The 20179-nt window shown below is 39.5% G+C and overlaps 1 protein-coding gene across 2 annotated transcripts in view; it reads left to right on the top strand.

The window, feature by feature from the left end:
* Nucleotides 1-1706: 1706 nt before the first annotated feature.
* LOC126106810 (1,5-anhydro-D-fructose reductase-like) overlaps nt 1707-20179 on the top strand; it is a 99583-nt gene continuing 81110 nt past the window's right edge. For both annotated transcript variants that reach the window (XM_049913204.1, XM_049913203.1), the window contains exon 1: nt 1707-1898. In XM_049913204.1, coding sequence (XP_049769161.1) covers nt 1824-1898 — 75 coding nt within the window. In that variant the 5' untranslated portion in view covers nt 1707-1823. The remainder of the gene's footprint in view (nt 1899-20179) is intronic.

The raw sequence follows: 20179 nt of genomic DNA, 5'->3' as shown, positions 1-20179 counted from the left end.
CCTGACGGGATACCAATTAGATTCTACACAGAGTACGCGAAAGAACTTGCCCCGCTTCTAACAGCCGTGTACCGCAAGTCTCTAGAGGAACGGAAGGTTCCAAATGATTGGAAAAGAGCACAGGTAGTCCCAGTCTTCAAGAAGGGTCGTCGAGCAGATGCGCAAAACTATAGACCTATATCTCTGACGTCGATCTGTTGTAGAATTTTAGAACATGTTTTCTGCTCGAGTATCATGTCGTTTTTGGAAACTCAGAGTCTACTATGTAGGAATCAACATGGATTCCGGAAACAGCGATCGTGTGAGACCCAACTCGCTTTATTTGTTCATGAGACCCAGAAAATATTAGATACAGGCTCCCAGGTAGATGTTATTTTTCTTGACTTCCGGAAGGCGTTCGATACAGTTCCGCACTGTCGCCTGATAAACAAAGTAAGAGCCTACGGAATATCAGACCAGCTGTGTGGCTGGATTGAAGAGCTTTTAGCAAACAGAACACAGCATGTTGTTATCAACGGAGAGACGTCTACAGACGTTAAAGTAACCTCTGGCGTGCCACAGGGGAGTGTTATGGGACCATTGCTTTTCACAATATATATAAATGACCTAGCAGATAGTGTCGGAAGTTCCATGCGGCTTTTCGCGGATGATGCTGTAGTATACAGAGAAGTTGCAGCATTAGAAAATTGTAGCGAAATGCAGGAAGATCTGCAGCGTATAAGCACTTGGTGCAGGGAGTGGCAACTGACCCTTAACATAGACAAATGTAATGTATTGCGAATACATAGAAAGAAGGATCCTTTATTGTATGATTATATGATAGCGGGACAAACACTGGTAGCAGTTACTTCTGTAAAATATCTGGGTACCAGGTTGAGATTCATTGGGAGAGTCCTTAGAAAATGTAGTCCACCAACAAAGGAGGTGGCTTACAAAACACTCGTTTGACCTATACTTGAGTATTGCTCATCAGTGTGGGATCCGTACCAGATCGGGTTGACGGAGGAGATAGAGAAGATCCAAAGAAGAGCGGCGCGTTTCGTCACAGGGTTATTTGGTAACCGTGATAGCGTTACGGAGATGTTTAACAAACTCAAGTGGCAGACTCTGCAAGAGAGGCGCTCTGCATCGCGGTGTAGCCTGCTCGCCAGGTTTCGAGAGGGTGCGCTTCTGGATGAGGTATCGAATATATTGCTTCCCCCTACTTATACCTCCCGAGGAGATCACGAATGTAAAATTAGAGAGATTAGAGCGCGCACAGAGGCTTTCAGACAGTCGTTCTTCCCGCGAACCATACGCGACTGGAACAGGAAAGGGAGGTACTGACAGTGGCACGTAAAGTGCCCTCCGCCACACACCTTTGGGTGGCTTGCGGAGTATAAATGTAGAAATGTAGATGTAGATGTAGATGTAGGGCTTAACATTTCTTTCTGAATATTCTCAGCATCGGAGCATCGGAGCACTTCACCACATTCAACATTATTTTCCTTAAAACGGCCTTTCTTTACCGCGAAGGGCCAGCAAGCGTATCATCATTCATTCTCTAAAAAATGGCAATGAAAATTAGGCAACACAACACAGCTCAGTGACAAAGCAGACGACAGTGCAGTCGACACTAGCTACTGGTACGCTGCACAGTTGGCAACCAACTTACGTAAATTTACAAATCACTACTGCGCGCAGTTTGCCGTCTGCTGCAGATAAGATCTGTTGCAACGCAGCATAGTAAACAGTTGTCACGTGTGGGATGTCAGAAGAGAAGCCACGTTTTCGTCGAGCTGCCCAGTATCCATACTTTTATACTACAATAAGTACCGACGAAAATGGAAAAAGTGTTGGCGCCTATCACTTTCTACAATGGAAGGAAAATGCCCATTATTGGGCTGGGGACCTGGCAGGCAAGTATTACACACTATTCGGTACACCATTTAATCATGTCCGTATGTCTCACACGTACCGCACAGTACATTAGATACTGACCAAGGCATTATAACAATTCAAAATAGAAGAGATATTTACAATTGAATATCTTTTACATATCGACGGTAAGTGAAAACTTCGCAATTCCAGTAACCAGCAATCCGTTAGCAGAGGGAGATTTGAAAGTGCGTGGATTTCTCTAATCTGTAAATATCTAGGCTTCTTCTTTATACACTTACACGTGTAACAACGTTGTCTGTCTCACTTCACAAATTTTTCAAGAAACCGTTTTTGCTTCAAAATGGAGTTAAGAGGTTTTCATTGACTATCATCGGCATATATGGTACAAGTGAACTTAAGCATTTACAGGATAATTTTGTAATAATAATATTCTTGAGCATATCTGGTTCATGTCAACATTAAGTAGATATTCGCCGCCACGGTAGATCAGCGTGTTCGGTTAGCGGTTTAGCTAGCATTTGTAATAAAGAACTGAGTTAATAAGGGTCACCGATTAACTATAACAAGCATCATAGGAAGCCCGCCCCGATCAAATATAACGAACTAAAAGGGGTAAAAAATGGTCTACAGGTCAAAGCGCGGGTTTGGAAACCGAAAGGTGGGGGTATCGAATCCTGATTAGACCACGGTTTTTTTTTTTTTCTCCCCCTGTCTTCATCCAAGTACTCACTTTTCAGTGACGCGAAGATTCACCAAGAAAGACACGTGGTTGAAACTTCATATTACAGTTGTCTCATAGTTAATGACAATTGAATTCCTGCTGTATTGATTATGCTATTGACTGAAGGATTCTGGAGGAAATCATCCAGACTGTAGAGGCAGTTCATTTGAATTTTATAAGGTTGTTATGTTGCATTCATTTGGAAGCTTACTGCAGATAATTTTACTTAAGATATTTTGGCAAAGACTTTTTACTTGGTGCATGCAAAAGTGTGTATTCCGTTTTGCAATACGATTATGAAAATTTTCGATTTTGAGAAAGACACGTGGACATATCGTAAATTCCTTAATTTAAAGAGCCCCTTTCAAGGTTGGATCCTTTTCACTCTTGCCCTAACTCATGCTTTTTTTTTTCTTTTTTTTTTGCATTCTACAATATTTTAAGTAGGATTATAGGATTATGAGCTGCCCCAGAAGCTGATTCCATACTTTAGGACAGAATATACGTTAATGTATGGTTATAGCAACAGTTTTCACACACACATTAAATAGCACATGGTACTTAATCTTTTAAATACACCATTAATATGTGTGTCCCATCCAAAGAAACCTATATGATAGTTTCTAGGGGTATGGTGTATTCTTAATATTCTGAAAGACCATTCATTAGTTGTAAGTAGTGATTTGTGAGTTGTAAGTAGCCATAATAAAGTTTCAGTTCAGCCCTGTTAAAAACCTGTGTAATATCTACTTTTAACTAATTTTCTTCAAAGGAAGCTTCTGACACTAGTATATTATTCCTTTTCCTTTGGAAAAGGTTGTATTGAAGCCAGACCTCCATAAATTTTGTATTATTAAGCACTTACATGGCTGAGTTAAAGTCTTTTACAATAGAAAATTGATTCTATCTTTTTTTCACTTTTACCACATATTTTGAAACTGTTGGAAGAACTTGCAAAATGTTTGTGTTGGAGACAGAAGTCTACTAGTGAGTGTTATTTATCAGTGAGAAATGCTATTTAAATTGTAATAATGAGGGCTGAAGATAGGTTACATTCACAGGTAGTACACACTCTACAAAATAAGTTAAACACTGATAGAGATGTTTACTTTTAGTCTGATGTTTCATAGGTGGGACATAAAACATTTGTTTCTCTGAGCAGTGCATTATTTAATGGTGCAGTATTAAGTGCCGATTGATTGATGAAGTCATCAGCATGTCGGAGACAGGTACGTGAGGAAGGATGACATTACCAGGCTATAGTCTAGACTGGGGCCAGTGCTCATCCCAACTATGTTTATTTCCTGCATCAGTTATGCACAGCCAATGGGATGATAGTTTCACATAACACAATCAGATGCACTAGAAGGGGCAAAGTGTCTGTAGTGCCTAAACTGAAATTTGGTTGGGAGCTAACAGAACAAACACATAAAATTAATCTTTCTCTCAAACTGAACGTTGTGCTGACAGACTGATCTGTATCATAGTCTAACATCTAGGTTAGCTTGGAAGGTGATTGTATTGTATTGTATTTTTATTGCTCCAGACAATCATAGTATTGTACAGCTGTACATATGATATTGGATAGGTCAAGAGAGCTATCTACAAGTAATTTTTACAAATTGATTTTTACATTATTTTGTAGCAAGGAAATTATCTATCTTAAACAAAACAGTTAATACAAATCATAGAACTGTAAGGTTGTACATACGATATTGGACGGGTCAAAGGAACATGTTGTTGTTGTGGTCTTCAGTCCTGTGACTGGTTTGATGCAGCTCTCCATGCTATTCTATCCTGTGCAAGATTCTTCATCTCCCAGTACCTACTGCAACCTACATCCTTCTGAATCTGCTTAGTGTATTCATCTCTTGGTCTCCCCCTACGATTTTTACCCTCCACGCTGCCCTCCAATACTAAATTGGTGATCCCTTGATGCCTCAGAACATGACCTACCAACCGATCCCTTCTTCTGGTCAAGTTGTGCCACAAACTTCTCTTCTCCCCAATCCTATTCAATACTTCCTCATTAGTTATGTGGTCTACCCATCTAATCTTCAGCATTCTTCTGTAGCACCACATTTCGAAAGCTTCTATTCTCTTCTTGTCCAAACTATTTACCATCCATGTTTCACTTCCATACATGGCTACACTCCATACAAATACTTTCAGGAACGACTTCCTGACACTTAAATCTATACTCGATGTTAGCAAATTTCTCTTCTTCAGAAACGCTTTCCTTGCCATTGCCAGTCTACATTTTATATCCTCTCTACTTCGACCATCATCAGTTATTTTGCTCCCCAAATAGCAAAACTCCTTTACTACTTCAAGTGTCTCATTTCCTAGTCTAATACCCTCAACATCACCCGACTTAAATCGACTACATTCCATTATCCTCGTTTTGCTTTTATTGATGTTCATCTTATATCCTCCCTTCAAGACACCATCCATTCCGTTCAACTGCTCTTCCAAGTCCTTTGCTGTCTCTGATAGAATTACAATGTCATCGGCGAACCTCAAAGTTTTTATTTCTTCTCCATGGATTTTAATACCTACTCCGAATTTTTCTTTTGTTTCCTTTACTGCTTGCTCAATATACAGATTGAATAACATCGGGGATAGGCTACAACCCTGTCTTACTCCCTTCCCAACCACTGCTTCCCTTTCATGTCCCTCGACTCTTATAACTGCCATCTGGTTTCTGTACAAATTGTAAATAGCCTTTCACTCCCTGTATTTTACCCCTGCCACCTTTAGAATTTGAAAGAGAGTATTCCAGTCAACATTGTCAAAAGCTTTCTCTAAGTCTACAAATGCTAGAAACGTAGGTTTGCCTTTCCTTAATCTTTCTTCTAAGATAAGTTGTAAGGTCAGTATTGCCTCACGTGTTCCAACATTTCTACGGAATCCAAACTGATCATCCCCGAGGTCAGCTTCTACTAGTTTTTCGATTCGTCTATAAAGAATTCGTGTTAGTATTTTGTAGCTGTGGCTTATTAAACTGATTGTTCGGTAATTTTCACATCTGTCAACATCTGCTTTCTTTGGGATTGGAATTATTATATTCTTCTTGAAGTCTGAGGGTATTTCGCCTGTTTCATACATATTGCTCACCAGATGGTAGAGTTTTGTCAGGACTGGCTCTCCCAAGGCCGTCAGTAGTTCCAATGGAATGTTGTCTACTCCGGGGGCCTTGTTTCGACTCAGGTCTTTCAGTGCTCTGTCAAACTCTTCACGCAGTATCGTATCTCCCATTTCATCTTCATCTACATCCTCTTCCATTTCCATAATATTGTCCTCAAGTACATCACCCTTGTATAGACCCTCTATATACTCCTTCCACCTTTCTGCTTTCCCTTCTTTGCTTAGAACTGGGTTTCCATCTGAGCTCTTGATGTTCATACAAGTGGTTCTCTTATCTCCAAAGGTCTCTTTAATTTTCCTGTAGGCAGTACCTATCTTACCCCTAGTGAGATAAGCCTCTACATCCTTACATTTGTCCTCTAGCCATCCCTGCTTAGCCATTTTGCACTTCCTGTCGATCTTTATATTTAAGGACCCTTTGTCCTTAAATATGTCTGCTTGTGTCTGTATATGTGTGGATGGATATGTATGTGTGTGCGAGTGTATACCCGTCCTTTTTTCCCCCTAAGGTAAGTCTTTCCGCTCCCGGGACTGGAATGACTCCTTACCCTCTCCCTTAAAACCCACATCCTTTCGTCTTTCCCTCTCCTTCCCTCTTTCCTGATGAGGCAACAGTTTGTTGCGAAAGCTTGAATTTTGTGTGTATGTTTGTGTTCGTTTGTGTGTCTGTCGACCTGCCAGCACTTTCATTTGGTAAGTCACATCATCTTTGTTTTTAGGTATATAAATCCAGTATATTTCATAGACATGCACAGTATATCATGATAATTTGAGTATGAATTGGCAAAATCATCGAACAAACTCTGTCACTGGCAGACACCATAGAAATCCCAGTGGCAGTCCCAAGTGTGGATAAAGGAGGAGAGCTGTGTGCGGGGCAAACATCCTATCTCAGAAAAGAGTTCATTACGGAATCAGAGCATGAAGGAAGCCAGACGGTGTAATGGATAAATGGCCTTGACAATGGAAATGGCATATGAATTGGTATTTAGTGACATGGAATGTGAGAACACTGAACAAGACTGGAGGACTACAGGATCTGAAAAATGAAATGAAGAAATATAATGTGAAGATGGCACCAATACAAGAGGTTAAATGGGAAGGAAGTGGAATATTAGTATCTGGGACACATACATTGTTATACAGCTGTGGAGGCAGAGGATAGGGAGGCACAGGTTTTTTGGTTGATAATGCCCACAAGGGTGCCATACTGAAATTTAAGCCTGTTGGCAACAGAGTCTCTGTATTACGAATGAAAGCCCACTTCTTCAATACATCCTTCATATGTACATATGCTCCAACAAGATGCAGAGGTCATGGAAGAAGATACATTCTATGAGCAACTGGAACAGAAAATAGCAAGGGTTGCAAAGCATGATGTTAAGGTGGTTATGTGGGGACTTAAAGGCTCAAGTAGGAAGAGAAATTGCATACAGGAAAGCAGCAGGCAAGGAGAGTTTGAATGTAGCTTCTAATGATAATGCTTTCAGACTAACTGATTTTGCCATGGACAATAACATGATTATTAAAATCACATGGGTGCAAAGCATATATATATATATATATATATATATATATATATATATATATATATAATAGAGGGAAACATTCCACGTGGGAAAAATATATTTAAAAAGAAAGATGATGAGACTTACCAAACAAAAGCGCTGGCAGGTCGATAGACACACAAATAAACACAAACATACACACAAAAATCTAGCTTTCGCAACCAACGGTTGCCTCGTCAGGAAAGAGGGAAGGAGAAGGGAAGACAAAAGGATATGGGTTTTAAGGGAGAGGGTAAGGAGTCATTCCAATCCCGGGAGCGGAAAGACTTACCTTAGGGGGAAAAAAGGACAGGTATACACTCGCACACACACACATATCCATCCGCATATACACAGACACAAGCAGACATTTGTAAAGGCAAAGAGTTTGGGCAGAGATGTCAGTCGGGACGGAAGTACAGAGGCAAAGATGATGTTGAAAGACAGGTGAGGTATGAGCGGCGGCAGATTGAAATTAGAAATTAGCGGAGATTGAGGCCTGGCGGATAGCGAGGAGAGAGGATATGCTGAAGGGCAAGTTCCCATCTCCGGAGTTCAGACAGGTTGGTGTTAGTGGGAAGTATCCAGATAACCCGGACGGTGTAACACTGTGCCAAGATGTGCTGGCCGTGCACCAAGGCATGTTTAGCCACAGGGTGATCCTCATTGCCAACAAACACTGTCTGCCTGTGTCCATTCATGCGCATGGACAGTTTGTTGCTGGTCATTCCCACATAGAACGCTTCACAGTGTAGGCAGGTCAGTTGGTAAATCACGTGGGTGCTTTCACACGTGGCTCTGCCTTTGATCGTGTACACCTTCCGGGTTACAGGACTGGAATAGGTGGTGGTGGGAGGGTGCATGGGACAGGTTTTACACCGGGGGCGGTTACAGGGGTAGGAGCCAGAGGGTAGGGAAGGTGGTTTGGGGATTTCATAGGGACGAACTAAGAGGTTACGAAGGTTAGGTGGACGGCGGAAAGACACTCTTGGTGGAGTGGGGAGGATTTCATGAAGGATGGATCTCATTTCAGGGCAGGATTTGAGGAAGTCGTATCCCTGCTGGAGAGTCACATTCAGAATCTGATCCAGTCCCGGAAAGTATCCTGTCACAAGTGGGGCACTTTTGGGGTTCTTCTGTGGAAGGTTCCGGGTTTGAGGAGATGAGGAAGTGGCTCTGGTTATTTGCTTCTGTACCAGGTCGGGAGGGTAGTTACGGGATGCAAAAGCTGTTTTCAGGTTGTTGGTGTAATGATTCAAGGATTCCGGACTGGAGCAGATTCGTTTGCCACGAAGACCTAGGCTGTAGGGAAGGGACCGTTTGATGTGGAATGGGTGGCAGCTGTCATAATGGAGGTACTGTTGCTTGTTGGTGGGTTTGGTGTGGACGGACGTGTGAAGCTGGCCATTGGACAGGTGGAGGTCAACGTCAAGGAAAGTGGCATGGGATTTAGAGTAGGACCAGGTGAATCTGATGGAACCAAAGGAGTTGAGGTTGGAGAGGAAATTCTGGAGTTCTTCTTCACTGTGAGTCCAGATCATGAAAATGTCATCAATAAATCTGTACCAAACTTTGGGTTGGCAGGCCTGGGTAACCAAGAAGGCTTCCTCTAAGCGACCCATGAATAGGTTGGCGTACGAGGGGGCCATCCTGGTACCCATGGCTGTTCCCTTTAATTGTTGGTATGTCTGGCCTTCAAAACACCGTCCGGGTTATCTGGATACTTCCCACTAACACCAACCTGTCTGAACTCCGGAGATGGGAACTTGCCCTTCAGCATATCCTCTCTTCTCGCTATCCGCCAGGCCTCAATCTCCGCTAATTTCTAATTTCAATCTGCCGCCGCTCATACCTCACCTGTCTTTCAACATCATCTTTGCCTCTGTACTTCCGTCCCGACTGACATCTCTGCCCAAACTCTTTGCCTTTACAAATGTCTGCTTGTGTCTGTGTATATGCGGATGGATATGTGTGTGTGTGCGAGTGTATACCTGTCCTTTTTTCCCCCTAAGGTAAGTCTTTCCGCTCCCGGGATTGGAATGACTCCTTACACTCTCCCTTAAAACCCATATCCTTTTGTCTTCCCTTCTCCTTCCCTCTTTCCTGACGAGGCAACCGTTGGTTGCGAAAGCTAGATTTTTGTGTGTATGTTTGTGTTTATTTGTGTGTCTATCGACCTGCCAGCGCTTTTGTTTGGTAAGTCTCATCATCTTTCTTTTTATATATATATATATTTAAAAAGAAAGATGATGAGACTTACCCAACAAAAGCGCTGGCAGGTCGATAGACACAAAAATAAACACAAACATACACACAAAACTCTAGCTTTCGCAACCAACGGTTGCCTCGTCAGGAAAGAGGGAAGGAGAAGGAAAGACAAAAGGATTGGGTTTTAAGGGAGAGGGTAAGGAGTCATTCCAATCCCGGGAGCGGAAAGACTTACCTTAGGGGGAAAAAAGGACAGGTTTACACTCGCACACACACACATATCCATCCACACATACACAGACACAAGCAGACATTTGTAAAGCAAAAGCTTTACAAATGTCTGCTTGTGTCTGTGTATGTGTGGATGGATATGTGTGTGTGTGCGAGTGTAAACCTGTCCTTTTTTCCCCCTAAGGTAAGTCTTTCCGCTCCCGGGATTGGAATGACTCCTTACCCTCTCCCTTAAAACCCAATCCTTTTGTCTTTCCTTCTCCTTCCCTCTTTCCTGACGAGGCAACCGTTGGTTGCGAAAGCTAGAGTTTTGTGTGTATGTTTGTGTTTATTTTTGTGTCTATCGACCTGCCAGCGCTTTTGTTGGGTAAGTCTCATCATCTTTCTTTTTAAATATATTTTTCCCACGTGGAATGTTTCCCTCTAATATATATATATATATATATATATATATATATATATATATATATATATATATATATATATATATATATATATATATATATATATATATATATATATATATATATATATAAAAGGAAAGTTACATTGTGTTCCCCAGATGGGATCACGAAAAATCATATTGATGATGTATTCATAAATAGACAACATGCTTCAAATATATTAGAAGTGGATAGTTGTGGTGCAGATGAAGATAGTGGTCACCATTTGGTAAGAATCAAATACAGACAGAGGATAGGCAATTATATGTTGTTTGTTGTTGTTGTGGTCTTCAGTCCTGAGACTGTTTTGATGCAGCTCTCCATGCTAATCTATCCTGTGCAAGCTCCTTCATCTCCCAGTACCTAGTGCAACCTACATCCTTCTGAATCTGCTTAGTGTATTCATCTCTTGGTCTCCCTCTATGATTTTTACCCTCCACACTGCCCTCCAATGTTAAATTTGTGATCCCTTGATGCCTCAGGACATGTCCTACCAACCGATCCCTTCTTCTAGTCAAATTGTGCCACAAACTTCTCTTCTTCCCAATTCTATTCAGTACCTCCTCATTAGTTACGTGATCTAACCACCTAATCTTCAACATTCTTCTGTAGCACCACATTTCAAAAGCTTCTATTCTCTTCTTGTCCAAACTATTTATTGTCCATGTTTCACTTCCATACATGGCTGCACTCCACACAAATACTTTCAGAAACGACTTCCTGACACTTAAATCTATACTCAATGTTAACAAATTTCTCTTCTTCAGAAACGTTTTCCTTGCCATTGCCAGTCTACATTTTATATCCTCTCTACTTCAACCATCATCAGTTATTTTGCTCCCCAAATAGCAAAACTCCTTTACTACCTTAAGTGTCTCATTTCCTAATCTAATTCCCTCAGCATCACCGGACTTAATTAGACTACATTCTATTATCGTCGTTTTGCTTTTGTTGATGTTCATCTTATATCCTCCTTTCAAGACACTGTCCATTCCGTTCAACTGCTCTTCCAAGTCCTTTGCTGTCTCTGACAGAATTACAATGTCATCGGCGAACCTCAAAGTTTTAGTTTCTTCTCCGTGGATTTTAATACCTACTCCGAATTTTTCTTTTGTTTCCTTCTCTGCTTGCTCAATATACAGATTGAATAACACCGGGGAGAGGCTACAACCCTGTCTCACTCCCTTCCCAACCACTGCTTCCCTTTCATACCCCTCGACTCTTATAACTGCCATCTGGTTTCTGTACAAATTATATGTACAGACCAAGAAAACCGTTGTGTCAAAGTTCGATGGTACCAAGTTAAAAAATGATGAAAATACAGTACAACAGTATAAAACTACTTTAGCAAATAGACTTAGTGAAGCTGAAGATCGGGCAGGACAGGGTATTGAAGAAATACGCAAAATGGTCAGAAGTATAATGCGGGAGACAGCTGAAAATATACTGGGTAGAAAGAAACAATTGAGAACCCAGGACTGGTTTGATCGAGATTGTATGAGGAAGATAGAAGAAGAAAGGAATGAGGCAAAAAAAAAAGTATGCTGCAGAGGAGAACAAGAATTACTATAAAAGAATATCAGGAGAAGAGAAAGGAAGCAGACAAGGAATGGAGGAGAAAAAAAGAGAGAATTTGAAAAACGGTGGATTGATGAATTAGAAGAGAGAAATACAGTTCAGGAAACAAGGGAATTCTATATGAGGGCGAAAAATGTAAAGAAAGGATTCCAACCCAGAGCAGTTTTCTCTAAAGATAAGGAGAGAAATGTGATTGGGGGAAAAGATCAGATTTTAGACAGATGGACTGAGTATTTTAGTGAACTACTGAATACAAAATGAGAAAACCAAGGTGAAGTTGATGCTGCTATGGTCAAAGAGGTGGAGCAGGATGTAAACAGAGAAGAGTAGTACCAGGAATCTGTCAAGGAACCAACACTGGAAGAAGTTAAAGCTAGCATCAAGACTCTTAAAAACAATACAGCTCTGGTAGAAGACAACATTACAACAGAAATGATGAAATATGGCAGAGAAACTAATAATGGTTTTGCATGAGATTATAGTGGAAATATGGTGGAAAGAAAATATGCGGAACAGTGGAATACAGCAATACTCTGCCCTATACATAAGGAACAAGACAAAGCTAACTGCAAATAATAGAGGAATTGCACTGGCCTTTATAATATATAAAGTATTAGGAAAAATCATGCCTGGGCAACTCAGAACATACCTAGGAGACTACCAGTGGGGTTTCAGAACTAATAGATCCACTACAGACCAGATTTTTACTATCAGACAGAGCCCTAAAAAATGTTATAACATCTATGTCCACCAGCCGTTCATTGATTTCAAACAAGCTTATGATAGTATCAAAAGGGATCAACTCTGGAAGGCAATGCAAGAGGCAGGAGACCCAACAAACTGATAAAAACTAGTTCAAATGACTTTGAGAGGAACAGTGTGCAAAGTAAAGATCTTTATCAAAGACATTTGAAGTTAACCAAGGATTGTGACATGGGATTGTGACATGGTGATGTGCTCTCTGCTATTCTGTTTAATGTCGCCTTGGAGAGGGTAATGCGAAAGACACAAAGCAGCAACCCTGGAGGAACACTATTTAATAGAGTGACCCAGGAACTTGCAATCCCAGATGATATTGATCTGTTATCCAGGAGGAAACAGGACCTGAAAGAAAATCTTGAAAAATTAGAATGATATGAAGAGGAAATGGGGCTGATAATTAAGCAGTCAAGGAACAAGTATATGTTAACATCTGGGAAAAGGTATAGCGGAGGAGAATGAAGCCTGATCTTGAACGGGAAAGAATATGAACGCTGTGAGAGCTTTACATATCTTGGGTCACAAATAACTGAGAATAATGATATGCGAGAAGAAATACGTGCAAGGATTACAGCTGGTAATGTGCAGGTTTCTCCTTATGTGCTTGTTTCTGGTCATATATAGAAAAGAATAGATGTTTTTCTCATGACATACAACAAGACATTGATTTAATGTACAGGGTCTCATTAAAACACAAAAATTGGTATATAGTTTTAGGAAGAACATCATTTCTTTACTAGTTCCGCAGGATCTGATGTTACACAGTGGGATCCTCTTACAGTGATACAGAATTTATCATCATAATACAGTGAAAGCTCAAAAAATATACATACAGAAAAGAAGATATAGGCATGCTTTTTGAGGATAGGACATACAGAAAACAAGATAGAGGCACGCTGTACGAGGATAGTACAGGTGCTCAGCTGTGGCTGTAATCATTGAACCATCCTAGCATTTGTCTGAAATGATGTAGGAAAAGCATAAAAAAACCAAAATTGGAATGGCTGGACTGAGAAGACTCCGTCCTCCTGAATATGGGGTTAATCTCTTAAAACCTGCACTGCTTCCTTTGATTGATTCCTATTCCATGGCTGTCAACTATTACAGATTGTCCTTAATGTATCTCTTAGCCGGCCTTTGTGGCCGAGCGGTTCTAGGCGCATCAGTATGGAACTGCGCTGCTGCTACAGTCGCAGGTTCGAATCCTGCCTTGGGCATGAAAGTGTGTGATGTCCTTAGGTTAGTTAGGTTTAAGTAGTTCAAAGTCTAGGGGACTGAAGACCTCAGATGTTAAGTCTCATAGTGCTCAGAGCCATTTGAACCATTTTTTGTATCTCTTAAATTATGGAGTTAAAGGAAGTTACAAAAAATTACAGGAATAGACATTTTACAATTTGATGTTTTAAAAAGAAAATGGGAAAATGTACTGCTTACATTTCGCTGAATGTATTATGCCACTACTCCTAAAATGTTATAATGATTGCCTTAGTGAGCACATAGCAAACCTGTCTGCAGATAATTTCATCACCACAGCTTACTAAGATAGTTTACACTGAGTGATGGCAAAAACTTTTAGTTCTGCACATGTCAGCATAAAGGATAATAATATAACTGCTTTGGAATCAAGTGATGCCACAAGGCTCAAGTTTTTCTAACCAGGTGATGTTTTTAATCAGTTGAGGGAAGACTTGCTAAGAAAAGGAATTCCCTGGAAAAATTTCATTTATTTGCATGTGACAATGCAAATAAATTTGTGAGACATAAGAAATTTTAAACACACATAAGAATTAATACTTTTTCCTGCTGCTTGCTTCATTTAGCTGTGCACAGAGATGTGAAAAACCTCAAATATTTCAATGCTGAAGAGTTTGTAATGGATCTTTACTACTCTCTCTCTCTCTCTCTCTCTCTCTATATATATATATATATATATATATATATATATATATATATATATATATAAAGATGATGAGACTTACCCAACAAAAGCGCTGGCAGGTCGATAGACACACAAACAAACACAAACATACACACAAAACTCTAGCTTTCGCAACCAACGGTTGCCTCGTCAGGAAAGAGGGAAGGAGAAGGAAAGACAAAAGGATTGGGTTTTAAGGGAGAGGGTAAGGAGTCATTCCAATCCCGGGAGCGGAAAGACTTACCTTAGGGGGAAAAAAGGACAGGTTTACACTCGCACACACACACATATCCATCCGCATATACACAGACACAAGCAGACATTTGTAAAGGCAAATGCCTTTACAAATGTCTGCTTGTGTCTGTGTCTGTGTATATGCGGATGGATATGTGTGTGTGTGCGAGTGTATACCTGTCCTTTTTTCCCCCTAAGGTAAGTCTTTCCGCTCCCGGGATTGGAATGACTCCTTACCCTCTCCCTTAAAACCCATATCCTTTTGTCTTTCCTTCTCCTTCCCTCTTTCCTGACGAGGCAACCGTTGGTTGCGAAAGCTAGATTTTTGTGTGTATGTTTGTGTTTGTTTGTGTGTCTGTCGACCTGCCAGCGCTTTTGTTTGGTAAGTCTCATCATCTTTCTTTTTAAATATATTTTTCCCACGTGGAATGTTTCCCTCTATTATATTCATATATATATATATATATATATAGTTAGAATAGAAGGAAACATTCCATGAAGGAAAAATATACCTAAAAACAAAGATGATATGACTTACCAAATTAAAGTGCTGGCAGGTCGACAGACACACAAACGAACATACACACAAAATTCAAGCTTTCGCAACAAACTGATGAGGCAACAGTTTGTTGCGAAAGCTTGAATTTTGTGTGTATGTTCGTTTGTGTGTCTGTCGACCTGCCAGCACTTTAATTTGGTAAGTCACATCATCTTTGTTTTTAGGTATATATATATATATATATATATATATATATATATATATATATATATATATATATATATATATAATAGAGGGAAACGTTCCACGTGGGAAAAATATATTTATTTTGACAAATGTCTGCTTGTGTCTGTGTATATGAGGATGGATATGTGTGTGTGTGCGAGTGTATACCTGTCCTTTTTTCCCTCCTTTTTTCCCCCTAAGGTAAGTCTTTCCGCTCCCGGGATTGGAATGACTCCTTACCCTCTCCCTTAAAACCCAAATCCTTTTGTCTTTCCCTCTCCTTCCCTCTTTCCTGACGAGGCAACCATTGGTTGCGAAAGCTAGATTTTGTGTGTATGTTTGTGTTTGTCTGTGTGTCTATCGACCTGCCAGCGCTTTTGTTTGGTAAGTCTCATCATCTAAATATATATATATATATATATATATATATATATATATATATATATATATATATATCTACCAAATGAAAGTGCTGGCAGGTCGACAGACACACAAACATAATACAACCATATATATATATATATATATATATAAATGATCCAGTTACTAAATTATATCTTCTTCGTCTTATTATTATTATTATCCCCCCCCCCCCCCCCCATAATACTCTTTCGTCATTTGTCAGTGTCAAATGTGTTCCTTTGGAAAGAAGAGCCAGTAATTCACAAACTTCATAGTGTTCTAAATACCTTATTTACAGATTTGATTATGAGTTTTATAAAACCTTCTGGTTGTCAGCTGGAATTGAAATTTCAAAAAAATAAATATCAGGAAGGGTATCAGCATATTGTCACTGGTATAGACACTAGAAGCTGCATTCAGCATGCGAGATTTGAAAAATCTGTTGTTATAAAATTTTATGAAGATATCACAAGTTTTTCCTTCAACTCAAGTACTTCAACAAAAAAAAAATTCTGCTAGATGATGACCTTTTAAAAACATAGGTTAGGAAAAGTGAATCTTTTTCATCAGTTGTAAGGTTGAGTGAATTATTTCTTGGTGTCCTGTGAATATGAAAAAAACCACAGAATTGGAGTTTGATGACTTTCATTTATAGTTGTTTTTATTCCTGGAAAGCCTTCTTTATTTAGGATTGAAAGTGTCTGAAATGTGTTTAAGAGCCTAAATCAGGCTCCTAATTTTAAAAATTTTCCTGGGGGAGGGCTTCCTTCCATATTTTCAGTGTGATACTGGCCATATTTTTTTTTTTTTTAGGTTATCTTCTCCATGTTACTGTACCATAGTCTTCTACATGAGCACTGTGTTGCTGTTTATCATAGCATACATCAGGTTTGCCCATTGAATAATTCATCTGTTGTGCATGTACTGTTCTAAGTATTCTTTTACAGACATCAAAAATTATGACACAGCAAATAAGACTTCATGACTTGACAAGATTATGTATTGTCTTCAGTAGACTTTATACTTGTGGGAAGGTTACTGAGCAGATAAAAACCCATGTGTAATACTTCGCCTCAAAGTTATGACTAAATCAGAATCAACTATATTTTTAAGGGCCATTAGGCTATTGTTTAGTATCACTTTTTTGTAGAAGTTCGAGCAACTATTACCTTACTTCGATATTCAGCAGTGGTCTTTAAGTCAATCTTGACATCAGTAATTTCTGCACTGAAAGTGTATTTAAGGCAGCTGCTATATTATTGCCAGGTTCCAAACTAATTGTAATGTTTGCATACAGGTACCATACATATGATGGCAATATTGATGTCTTCACTGAGATACTAGATATAACTGTTTCCCACTTGCAAAAATACAATCAACATAAAATTTTAATATTTTTTGGGAATGCTAATCCTCCAGCATTTTATACAGGTGGAATTTTAAATCCAAATGTAACTCTTGTCTCACAGATTCTCTGCCCATCCATAAACAGTGTGCATATTGACATGTGATTATCTCAGCCTCCTGACGATTGTCTATCTCACAATGACAAAAGTCTTCTCAACAGCAGCTTAATAATCATTATTCCCATTCCCAGCAGAAGCACTTTAATTTTACCCATAGTGGTCATTTTTGGTGTTGTGACTGATTGATATTTGTAAATTATATGGGGAAAACATTTTACTTTGGTCATATTTGAATCACTTCTACATTTGTGGACGTAGGTAGGTGTAAAAATAGTATTATTTTCCACATAAACAGAAACCCAAGAGTAACTCTCTAAAAGTGAAAGATGAGCTCATAGAATGTGTACCAAATGCACGTTGACTTGCAGTTAAAGTGGACTGAGCATGTTATTGTCCTTGGGAAGTAAATAGCTTCAGCATTGAATAATGAATTCAGTGTATTGTAGCTCTTGCACTAGAACGACATATTTTACATATAGCCATTCCAGAATTAGTTACAGCATAGCGTTCTGGAGAACAAATTAGCAGAATATACAAACATCCTTTAGCTACTGAAAAGGGCTGTGTGATTCATGATGAAAAGTAGCAAGAGAACTCTGCACTGGCTTGTTTATATTATACTTTTATTGGTCCAAGAAAACACAGTATTGTACAATTGTTGTAGGAAAGTTCTTGTTGAATATAAGTACTTTAGGATTAAAGGAAACCACTTACTAGAAAGCGGAAGTGTCGAGTTGTTGACACACAAAAGAAGGAAACACACACACACACACACACACACACACACACATGGCCTGTGCCCTACATGGTGCCAGCTAGACTAACAGTGCCAATGCCATATTTCAGCTAGTATACTGGTTGTTTGTGCTGTGGGATGGGTAGAGGGAGAGGGAGAAGAGGAGGAGGAAGAGGAAGAGGAGAGAGAGAGAGAGAGGGAGAGCAGGGGGGTGACTGGTTTGCTGGCTAGGAATGTGGGAGGGATGGGTGGCATGTGGCATGTATAGAGGCAGGCACAATTGTAGTGTTATATTAGAACAAATAAGACCTCGGTCACAAATATTAAGTCAAAATTGACCAGGTTTCGATGCTACTATGAGCGTAATTTTTAGAATTAAACTAACTGTTCTAAAACATATTAGGTGTATAATACATTACTAAAATTAAAGTTTGTACTGACTGGAAAGAGATGCAGTTCTTACAAGTCACATTTAAAAAAAATCTAAGCTGGAAAGGCAATAAAACTATTCATGACGTCGCCTTTCCGGCTTAGATTTTTTTAAAATGTGACTTGTAAGTACTGCATCTCTTTCCAGTCAGTACAAACAAGAGTCTTGTTCCAACCCTTGTTCACGCAATACAAGCAGCCTTTAGCGGCTCGCCATCATATTTAAAACTATTCATGACGTCGCCTTTCCGGCTTAGATTTTTTTTTAATGTGACTTGTAAGTACTGCATCTCTTTCCAGTCAGTACAAACAACAAGAGTCTTGTTGCAATCATTGTTCACGCAAGTACGAGCAGCCCTTAGCGGCTCACCATCTTATTTAAAACTATTCATGACGTCGCCTTTCTGGCTTAGATTATTTTAATATGTGACTTGTAAGTACTGCATCTCTTTCCAATCAGTACAAACTTTAATTTTATTAATGTATTATATACCTAATATGTTTTAGAACAGTTAGTTTAATTCTGAAGACGACGCTCATAGTAGTGTCGAAACCTGGTCAATTTTGACTTAATATTTGTGACCGAGGGCTTATTTGTTCTAATATAATTCTGACACGGTCACTGAACCTTAGCAAAAAGTTTTAGAATTGTAGTGCTCAAGGCAACATGAATTTGGGGGAGACAGCAGGACAGAGGAACGGGAAGCTAACGGATGGAGGGTGCGGGGACAGTGGGTTATCTGACAAGGGGAGCCTCCATACTGTAAATCAAGGATTTTGATGCGCTTCAAATATGTTGAGGCACTTATCCTGAGTATCTGGCTATCCGGGTTTTTAGCGATGGGTCTTCATTTTTGAGAAAATCAATTTTGAAGTTCATTGCGTGCTTCGTATACCCGTAACATTTCATATATTCCGAGCAAGAAACTGTAGTGCAGCGGTAAATGTTCATATCTATCGCACTGGAGGTAACATGTTCGAATCCTGCTCCCATATGTTTTTTTATGCATGCAAGAACTGTCCGGAAAATTTGATCCTAACATTCAAAAATGAGTAGACGAATTAACTGGGAAATACAGAAATGTAGTTGTGTCCTGCACGAAATCTGGGAAGTTCACGAAACTGGTGTACAAAGACTTCTTGTGTTCTGTAATTCTTCCATATGTGGGACAGACAAAATTTTTGTACATTATCAATTCACAGGGAGGGCAAACTGATTAAACTTTATGCGATCATCTATTCACTGATGAAAGGAGAGCGAGCACCTGCACCCTAAAAGTGCTTCCACCAAAGTGCACTCCTTATTGCGATGTTTAATTTTACCGACAGGTGAAAATCTTCACGAAAATTATTCAGAATGCTTCCGACTTGATGAAAGACAATAGAGAGATCGCTTCTAGGGAAAATTAGATAAAATTACATATGTTAATCCTACATCAATTCAGTGCACCTAATTTTGAACGTATAATTAGAAATGCATGGTTTGTATCGAAATTAGCGGATGAAAGAGAAATCTTTCTGAATGCAAAAGAATTGTGTTTGCCTGTATCGCTCATGAAGAAACCGTGCGCCTGCAAGATGGTTGCTTTCATAAAATGTGTGTGGTGCTGTGAAAATTTGTGTTTCGCTTGTTTCTATGGTAAGTATCACCCACAATATTGTTCTGGCACATCAAGCAATGTGAAAAAAATTTATAACTGAATATATCTTTATAATTTCACACACCTTACACTGTTTGTTGATATTCTTTGGAAT

The sequence above is a fragment of the Schistocerca cancellata genome, chromosome 10 (assembly GCF_023864275.1).
Source record: "Schistocerca cancellata isolate TAMUIC-IGC-003103 chromosome 10, iqSchCanc2.1, whole genome shotgun sequence".
Taxonomy (NCBI): Eukaryota; Metazoa; Arthropoda; class Insecta; order Orthoptera; family Acrididae; genus Schistocerca; species Schistocerca cancellata.
The sequence above is the reverse complement of the archived record's forward strand: the minus strand, read 5'-3'. Positions and strand labels throughout refer to the sequence as shown.